Raw genomic sequence first — 10,629 nt, 5'->3', positions numbered from 1 at the left:
TGTGCAGATATATCACAAAAGTAATACCCACCCTTCTGTGTTCAACATTCAGCTCCCTTTCAGTTTCTCTAGCTACACGTTTGCCAACAGGTACAGATTCAGGGCTGACAGCATGGTGAATATGCATATGAGGTGTGAACTCATTAGAATTGCTGATTCACAAAAAATGGGTTCATGTAAGGATGTAAAATAGTGCAGGCACTCCATCAGTGTTTATATTTATGGGATGGCAACTATGAATGCTTACATCAGGTTGTTATGTCATGTTAGACTTACAAAGTGTTACATGCAGGTCTGTCAAGGTTGGAAATGCAAGTAAGCAGTGCACAGTTCACAGGTTCTGTTTCATTAACATGCAGCCTCCTCTTCATTTGTTGGCAAATTGTGTTTTCTCTGTCAGTTTTTTAGTATTATTTAGTAGAAAAGAAAAGATAAAATAAATAAAAAAGGGAGAAATAGTTGAAATCAGGAAAATCCATCTATGGCATACCCAGTAGAAAATGTTAATACACATGGGATATAGCTATGTAGGTCTGGATTTCAACCCTCACTCCAATGCATCTTCAGAAAACAGGATGGATGCCTTATCCCTCTTTGCCTTACAAACAGCTTTGCACCAAAAAACTGACATCATTATTCACACAAGCAACTGCAACAGAATGTACACAGATATCAAACCACAAATGGTTATTTTCGCATTTACTATTATATTTGGACATAGTGCACATAGTGATCACACAACCTGTTATGATTATTGTCTAAAAATATACAGCTCTGTCTTACCTAGCCATTCATCAGTTATCTGACCAGTACTCTGAGACATGCAGTCTATAAGCAATGCTATATCATTGGCCTTAAAATGTGTGAAGATATTAACTGGCAATGCTATGATATGCATTTGCCAACAACTGAAGGGCAGGTTGGATGAGACAAACAACCATAGACTGCACTTTTGTGGAGGGGCAAAGGTTAGTTACTGTTATGGCACATACAAGCATATACTGTTCTTTTGGGGCAAGCAATGTTCAGTTACTGTTATGGCACAAACAAAAATGGACTGTTCTTTTGTGGGGAAGCAAAGGTGCGTTACTTATTATGGCACACACAAGGGTACAACTGTTCTGTTGGGGGGGGCTTGATTTACTGTTATGGTACATACAAGCATAAAGTGCTCTTTTGGGGTGAGCAAATGTGAGTTACTGTTATGGCACAAACAAGGATATGTTTCTCTTGTTACTCTCCTTGTTTTGCATCCTGCCTGCTATTAGTATTTCACATCTCTAGACCATTTTATCTTTCTTCAGTGGGTAATACTAACTGGCTACCTTTTCTGTTTTATCTGGAAACAGTTATTTTGTAGTTGTGTGATACTTATGTGCATTATACATCTGTTGTCTTTTAGGACACCTACAAATATGTCACTCAGGCATGTCAGTTCATGGAGACCCCACTTCACTGATGCTGAAAACCAAGTCATAGTCGATGGGTTTCAGCAACATGGTGTTTTTCTCTTGGAAGGGGGATGGGGAGACATGGGCCATAGGATGTGAATATGGCAGCAAACTGTTCATGATGTCAGTGCCATGGGCAGCCATAGCAGAACATAGGAACAGGTGCACCACAGGGCCACTGACATGACAACATCTGCAAGCAGGTGAGCAGCTGCAGTGGGCTATGACCAATGGTTACTGGGGGAAGGTCTGCCAAGAAACTACCACTAACACTCAGTGAACAGTTCCTAGTCAATCTGAGAGATCCAGACAGTTCCCAAGATAGTGGAGTACAACATGTCCTGGATGTGGGTGCAACACCTTTCAAGAAAGCACATCCCAGGAGGGTCTTCCAAGTAAACATTGATATCTCAAGGACTGAATACTGTTGTATTGTAAAACAATTGAAATGACTAAATTAATTCTGTATAATATCTTTTTTTTTGGGGGGGGGTTGAAGACTGGTACAGTTATAAGCTTAGCTTGGAGTTGTCAGCCAAGTTCTTGTTCAAAGTAGTGTTAAATTGTATATAGGAGGTTAACCGTATTACCCCCTGTGTAACTGTTAATTGTAATGATGATGCCCTTTCCTCATGCTTAGCTTCTTCCAGGAAAGTATGGAGTACAGCGCAGTATGGCTTCTGCAGATGGTAAGCCAAATATTTTTATGTCAGTACTGCTGAGCAATTTAAATAAATATTGCAGTTTATGATATTGATCTTAGGCCTGTTGTGTGTATTGCTGTACTGTCTGTAATAGTTGCAGTACTGTTAGTTTGTTAGCATCTATTGCACTATAGTAGTAAAGGTATTACCTTATTCCACTGTTTCTTGCTTTTTATCACAGATGATCATGAGAGTGGGAGAGTGGGCCCTCTGCCACCTGATGTCAGAGTATCCACAGATTCTGATGATGATGGTGGCCAAACTTAGAAATAGTCAGGGAGGTTGAATCTGACATAGAAGTTAACATACCGACATCCCCTGGATTTCCACTGGACATATTTACCCAGTCCACTGAGCCAACAGATATTGGAGAGGTGGAGTGCAAGGACACTGATCTGGGAAATATGGCTACTGTGGCTTCAGTGTCTGTTGAGCCTGTCCATAGCAAAAGTTTGGGTGAGGTGACCCACAGGAGGATTGAAACAGATGCTTGGAGGGAGCCTGCTGTTCCTTCTCCACCTGGTGCAATTTTCATTTGCTGTGCCATTCAGTGTATGTTTAGGGCCATCATGGAGGTACATGCACATTCCCATAGGTGCTACAGACAAATTCTTAGGGTTGTGGATATGGCACAGTTTGACATGCATGACTGCCTCCACTGGATTGGATAAATGACAAATTGGAACAAGGAGTGTCTGTGATGGACTGAGGGGTGTCTCACATGGAATGAGCAGTGTCTGTAGTGGAAATTCTGCTGGGAGGGGAATGGTATCCTCATGGGCATAGGTCAACCACACCATCTGCTGTCAGCCAACATGGCTGTGACTGATCACTCTCCCATAGTGGCAGTAGTTCTTCTGCTCCATCAGTGAGTCTGCTGTCCACACCCAGATGTGGCAGGCCACAGGGTCATGGTCCTGGTTGTCCCCATGAAGGGAGCTTGTCCAGTAGACATCAGTCATGTTCGAGCAGCAGCACTTTATCTGACCATGGGAGTGGACATGCCAGTGCAACTCCTGGCAGAGCTAGTTCTCGTGGTTGAGGATGACAACAATGAAATCCCACCTCTATCATGCACTGCTCACACCTGTCTGACAGACCAAGACATAGAGCTAGCATAGAGCTAGACTGTGTTTATGCAGACACACACCAGTTTCACCTGGAGTACCACTACAGACAGACACACACACACACACACACACACACACACACACACACACACACACACACACACACACACACACACACACACACACATACACACACAAAACAGTTACTCAGTTTGTCTCACTGGCCATTTGTTGTTTTATCCCAGTGTCTGCATTCTTCTCCTTCCTATTCACACACACTTGCCGACCTTCTGTGTCAGCCTAGGCTTCCTGCCCCCCCCCCCACACACACACACACACAACACCTTGTGCAAGTGATAACTGTGTGATATGCCTGTTTTCTATCTTTTGGATTCAGGGGTACAAAAGCTGTGACTGATCCTCAGGATGCATAGCTAACTTAGTGTTTAGTATATCTGCATTTCTATTGTTGAACTGGTCATTGTACCTTTGACTTATATTGGTCTTGGAAAGTTAGACAGTTGATAGCATAAAACTTTTACAATGATATAGTGAATGCTCTTGTAAGGGTGTTGAGGTCAGAAACTGCAATGTGTATCATTACATTCTAACTTCTCTCTTCATTGATCGTCCAGGACAAATGTATGGTGCACAGCATAACTTACACCATCATATTCAGATCTTAGGATTGTATGACAGCACTGTAGTCAAACCTCATCAGAACAGTAATACAGTATAATAGTCTTTCTTGCATGTACTTCTACAGACACATGCAGCAGCTGGAGAGACCACAGTGATTTCTTAGGAAGATAACACAGGGCCTACAAACAACGCCATGATGTATGTAGATAGATTAAAAGTCATGTCACTGTCATCTGTCTGGCATAGGATGAGCTGACATCTGCCTGGCCTCCAGGTCAGTGTCTGACCATGGCCTGGTGGGATGACTGCATATCCAAACATCTGATATAGCTGATGCCATTCGCAGTGTCTATTGAAAATATGCCAATAACAGTGTCCCACATGCTGCAGTAAAAGGGTCCCTGAAATCTCAAGAAAGAGCACACATGCAGACACACACAGTTTGACTGCAAGGAGAATAGAATCCCTAGCTTTCTAAGTACACAGACTACAGAACACAGCATGTATCACAAGTGCTGTGGCCCAAGTCTGACTTTTGCAAGACTGCAGCAGAACTTATAGTACATGACATCTGCAGCTGAACTTATAGTACATGACATCAGCGGCCAATGTGCGAGACAAGATGTTGGCAGGCCTGCATATGCTCATAGCTTCATAGGCTCATACAAGGCTACTACCATAAAGGCCCTAGGTTCTTATGTTCATTGGAGGTTACTAGGCTAATGGCCCAAGGGCCTTTTCAAGCCTATCCAAGTTGTACCATTGTTCTCTTATAGATCAACATATGTCGTCCATATTTGAGAATCCATGATCAGCAATAGTTGACCCTGTCTAAGAGTGACATAGGTGAAACCCCTTGGGTAAATCTACAGTCTTCTTTCCATTTGTCCCAGTTGTGCTTAAATAGGGTCATTGAGGAGCTTAGTTTCATATGAATTAGGAGTTTGTTCCATAGCCGTGGCAATCTCTGGGAGACATATATGTCTGTCCAGCATGTTCTGTTGATGTCACAGGCTAGGTTAAGGTCCCTAGAGCAAGTGAGTCTTGCCCCATGTGATTTGCAGAGGTGTAGCATTTCCATTAAGGCAGGATTCAAGACTGCTCTGTAGGCCAGCCACAAGTCGCCACTCAGCAGTCTCTACAATACAGGGTACAGTGACAAGGCCTTCAGTCTGTCCATGTAGATAATATTTTGGATGACCCTGGATTTTCTTCATAAGAAACCGCTGTGGTCTCTCCAGCTGTTGCAGGTATCTGGTGTGGTACATGCAAAAGGGAGCATTGTACTCTGTTATTGGTCTGATGTGGGATGAGTACAGTGGAGTTATAACATCCTTAGTATTGGATGCTATGCCCTCACTTATGAGGTGTGCAGTGTAAAGTGCCTTCATTACCAGTGTGGACACATGATGATCAAAGGTGAGGTTGGCATCAACCTGCATTCCCAAATCTCTCACCATTGGGTTAGATCATAGGGGAGTATTATTAGTAGTGTAATTTGCAGGGACTTCTCCTTTACCAAAGGGATAATAGTGCATTATTTTAGGTTAACTTTAAGTCTGTGGCTTTGGCAACAATTGTTTATGTCTGCAATGCTATGTTCCTTGGCCTTACAGATGAGACCTAAACCAGCCTCATCTGTAAGGCCATGGAGAGTATATTATTATGGACCTCATAAATAAAGATATAGATGACCTCCACACTCTGGACCCTACCCAATTTGGCTTCATGAAGGGCAGATCCTGCCAGTTAAATCTGGTGCATTTTTGAAAGTGTGACCAAGGCCATTGATGAGGGCATATCTGTGCACACAGCATACCTTGACTTGGCAAAGGCTTTCAATGCAATCCCACATTCAGGCATTACCAATAAACATAGCAAACTGAATGTAAACCCCTTCATTGTAAGATGGGTTGCCAACTGGCTCACAAACCAGGCACACACTATCAAAGTGGGTGACTCCACATCAACCAGCAAAACTATTACCAGCTGGGTGCCACAGGGGGTCAGTGCTGGGCCCCCATACTGTTTGGTATATACGTCTCAGAAGTTCAGGTCAAAACTAAAGGGTCGTGACTGACCAAGTTTGCAGATGACTGCAAACTAAGTGCAATCACTGAATCACCAAATGATGTCAGTATACTCAAGGATGGTTTCACACAGACCAACGACTAGTGCATTAGTCACCGTCTCATCTCAAACTGAATGCAAATCAATGCATCATCATTCCCTACAGAACAATGTCCCTTCACACCATCAAATCAATAACAATACCCCAAGTACCCATGAAGTGGTAAGGGTCCTGGGATCACAGGTTGACCATGACCTTAACTTCAACTACCACATGTCTACCATTGTAAGGAAAGCTGTCCATGTAGCTCCCTTGATTAGTAAAGACATTGCCTCAAGAACAAATGAAGTTATAACCCTCCTATATTTGGCACTTATCGGGCCCATAATTGAGTATAACACTCCATCCGGTATTTATTATATTGGCAAGCTAGAATGGCATTAATGCCCATGCTTGAAACATTTATATGTATGTATATATGTATGTACAGTACTAAGCATCTACAGCAATTAGAAAGACCTCAGAGGTTTCTAACAAAGAAGAGCAAGTGCCTTTAGCATGTTACTTACACGGACTGACTAAAAGCACTGTCACTGTACTTCATATCATATAGACTTCTTAGGGGAGACTTATGCCTGGCCTACAAAGCAACCCAGGACCCAAATCTAATGAACTTACCGTATATCCATAAATCAGTGGGTCTAGGGCTACCTGTTCTAGGGACTTAAATATGGCCTGCAACTTAAATAGGATATGCTGGGTGGACAGATTTATGTGCCAGCGAGTGCTACTTCTTTGGAGCAGGTTACCAATTCATGTGAAACAGAGCACCTCTATGACACTGTTCAAGAGGAACCTGGATGAGCGGATGGGGCACCACAAATTCTTATAGAGAATAGTGCCCACATTAACATGTGATTAACATAGAACTCCACTTTTCAGATGGACAGCATTACAAACACACATTTCTGCATTTATTTGTAGATTGTGTACCTTTGTCACCATTCAGTTGTGTGTGTGTTCTCCTCCTGTACTATGTTATCACCATTGGTTGACTCAAAGATTGCACACAATATGCAAGAATTAGCAAACTTGGAAAGCTAAAGGCCATATACTTTAGCCTGAACTGCTGAGAAAAACAGTGAAGGGCCAAGCACAGATCCCTGGGGTTTGTCAGCAGTGACAGCTGTACTGGTACAGGCTAATTCACCGAATGTCACATGATGTGTTCTGTCAGTGAGCCAATTGTTTACCCATCACCTGATGTAAGGTGTAATCCCCATCTTGGGGGTTTTCTCAATGATGCCTGCATGTGTGATTGTGTCAAAACCCTAGGCCAGATCACAATAGGCACTATGCACTGTCTTACCTTTCTCCAAGCCTATCATACTGAATCAGTGTGCTATGACAACATCACAGATCACCTGTGACATAGCCTAGCACATACACCTTCCTAATTCAGTGGAATACACAGTTCAACACACCTTCCACATGGCATATGTTCCCGTACAAGGGTCTACATCAGCATGCCTACCTGAGTTGGGGGACAACACTTGATACATGCATGTATAGAGATATCCTGACTCTCCTCGACTTTGAGGTATACCGACATGTCATCATAGGTCCATAGGTTCATAAGATGTTACTAGGCTATTGATCCAAGGGTCTTTACATGTCTAGGCATTAAATCCCAATATAATACTAGATGAGAGATATTGTCTATGCCCAATATTTTTCTAGCAGGTATTACCCATGTCCAAGAGTGAAGCAGGGGCAATCCCTCAGAAGTTTACAGTTCCCCATCCAGTCATCCAGGTTGTGCTTAAACAGGATCATGGAGGTGGTCTGCTTGACATGGGTTGGAAGCCTATTCCAGAAGAGTTGCAACCTCTGTGAGATGTATCTGTCTCTCCAGCAGGTCCTATTTGTGTTGCAGACTAGATTGAGGTCCCTGGAATGGGTGACTCTAGTCCCATTTGACTTACAGATGTGCAGTATTCTCATTAGGTTTGGGCCAGAGATAGCCCTGTAAGCCAGTCACAAGTCGCCTCTAAGTAGTCTATATTTTACTGAGTACAGTGAGAGTGACTTCAGTCTGTCCACATAAGACGTACTGGAGACCCTGAATTTTCTTAGTTAGAAATCTCTGAGTTTTCTGAAGCTGCTGCAGGTGTCTGGCATGGTACATACTAAAGGAAGCATTATATTCAATAATAGGTTTGATGAGGGATGAGTACAGGGGAGTTCTAACCTCTTTCGCTCTTGAGATGATGACTTTGCTAATGAGGTGAGTGATGTAGAATGCCTTCCTCACCCCAGTAGACACATGGTGGTTGAAACAGAGGTTACAGTCAACTTGTTTTCTCAGGTATATCACTACAGAATTAGTACTTAGGGTATTATTGTTTATTTTATAATCAGCAGGGGCATTGTTTTTACTGAAGGGAGTGATGATTAGCATTTAGTTTAAGACCATAGCTTTGGCACCAATCATTTGTTTGTATAAGCCCCTTTTGAAGAATGCTGGCATTGCTAGGGGATTCAATGATAGCACCTAATTTGCAGTCATCCAAAAACTTGTTAGCCACAGCCCCTCCATTTTGGCATGGACTTCAGAGAAGTGTACTCCAAACAAGAGGGGGCTCAGCTTTGACCCTTGTGGGGCCACACTGGTGACAAATTTGCTGGTAGAGATGAAGTCTTCCAATTTGACTGAGCCAGTTTACAACCCACCTGACAACATAGGAGTTGATATTCAATTGGGTTAATTTGTTAATGATGCCCAAATGTGGGCTTGTTTAGCACATCAATATAGGCTGTGTGCACATCCTTTGCTTTCATCTATGGCTCTGGTCACATTCTCAAAGAAGTCCACCAGGTTTAGCACATATGACTTACCCTTGACAAAACCGAACTGAGACAGATCTATCCTTAGTTATGAGATTCATGGTGATTCGTTCCATTACCTTATGGATGAGGCTGGTTAACCATATGGGTCTGTAGTTACCCAGGTGTGTTGCTGAGCCTTCCTTGTGGAGGGGTATAACAGTCACTGTTTTCCATTCAGTGGGTCAAAGCTAGTACTTAAGCTGTGTTTGAATAGAGTGCCTAGTGGAGTAGCTAACTCTTGTTTAAGAACATTAAGAATGCAGGCCAGAATGCCATCTGGTCCCATGAAGGCTATGTTTTTAGTCTTGGATAGAGAATTGATGACTTGCTCTTTGGAGATGCAAGAAAGAGGTAGTGTTGAAAGCATAGTTTATGGCATGCTTGTGGGGGATGGGGGGTGAAATTTTCACCAAACCTGCTAGCAGGTTTGCAATTTCCATAGGGTCAGTGTGTGTGATACCATCCACAATTAGTTCAGCACACACCTGCTTCCTATCTTTTAGGCTGCGGACATAGCTGAAGAAGACATTATAGTTATCCTTGGCTATGGTTGCTAAATTTTTCTCATAGTTACTAAGCTAGAAAAGTCCAGTTTCAGATACTTGCTGATACCTAGACTGTGTTTAAGCTTCTGTGTTGGCCAGACCTTACTTGGGCAAAAAGGAAGTTTCTTTGTTCACCAGTGAGAGTGGGGAGCTCTGAACAGCTTACCTGTCATTGGAGGAGTGGTTTCTGCCCAGCAACTGTAGTTTTATTGGCTATTTTGGGCTAATTTCAATCTCTTTAATCTTTCTGGTATAAGAACCATATTTGCACGGTTTTTGCATTTGTATAAGCTCAGCAGATCCTGACAAGGTGTCCTGCAGAGACCTACAGCACCAGTGAGACAAAAGGAGAGAGTTTGGAGTGTTTAAGTACCTTTTTCTGGCTTTTTCTTGATATTTAAGCTATTTCTGCCTAAACGCTCATTTTCTGGTGTTTACTGCTTCTAAATCGCTTATTTTTGTACTGTAACAGCATTAATTTGTGTTTACACTTAAAAAAAAATGTTTTTTGTTGTAAATTGTATTTTTTTATTGCTACTGGCCTCCCACACGTGTGACAGCCATTACTGTTCTTTAAAAGTGTTTTTCGTTTGTTTCCACTGTTTTACTGAAAAAAAACCCAAAAAAAACAAAAAAAATCTTGCTATTTTCCCACCTTACTAAGCTAGAAAAGTCCAGTTTCAGATACTTGTTGATACCTGGACTGTGTTTAAGCTTCTGTGTTGGCCAGACCTTACTTGGGCAAAAAGGAAGTTTCTTTGTTCACCAGTGAGAGTTGGGAGCTCTGAACAGCCTACCTGTCTTTGGAGGAGTGGTTTCTGCCCAGAAACTGTAGTTTTATTGGCCATTCTGTGCTAATTTTAATCTCTTTAATCTTTCTGGTATAAGAACCGCATTTGCACAGTTTTGCACATAGAGCAGCGGCGGTTAGCTGAGGTTAAACTATTCCTGGCTCCGCTGAGTCTGCTCTTCAGATTTTCCCTTAGCACTAGCCAGTTCTTCCAGATTTAGCACTCAAATCAGTGCTTTCGGACTAGCACTTGATCCAAAAAAACATAGAAGTACAAACAACCTATAGTACTTGATCCCCTACAGTTGTTTGTAGGGAACAGCCAAGCTACTCTCCCCACCAGATAAATAAGAATAAGTTCTGAAACTCTCTCAGGCATGTCCATGAGCCAGCTCCCAGGGTACTCTCTTGTTCACCTGATGAATATGGGCATCCTGAGGCAATGTCACAACTGCCTCATCTACAAA

General features: G+C 42.5%; 1 protein-coding gene across 1 annotated transcript in view; it reads right to left on the bottom strand.

Moving 5' to 3' along the window:
* LOC122801268 (vomeronasal type-2 receptor 26-like) overlaps window positions 1-10,629 on the bottom strand; it is a 50,876-nt gene that overhangs the window by 5,641 nt on the left and 34,606 nt on the right. Inside the window, exon 3 of the mRNA XM_044070818.1 lies at window positions 7,386-7,391. Coding sequence (XP_043926753.1) covers window positions 7,386-7,391 — 6 coding nt within the window. The remainder of the gene's footprint in view (window positions 1-7,385; window positions 7,392-10,629) is intronic.

Source organism: Protopterus annectens, chromosome 4.part1 (assembly GCF_019279795.1).
Source record: "Protopterus annectens isolate FY-2018-M chromosome 4.part1, PAN1.0, whole genome shotgun sequence".
NCBI classification, from domain to species: domain Eukaryota; kingdom Metazoa; phylum Chordata; order Ceratodontiformes; family Protopteridae; genus Protopterus; species Protopterus annectens.
The sequence above is the reverse complement of the archived record's forward strand: the minus strand, read 5'-3'. Positions and strand labels throughout refer to the sequence as shown.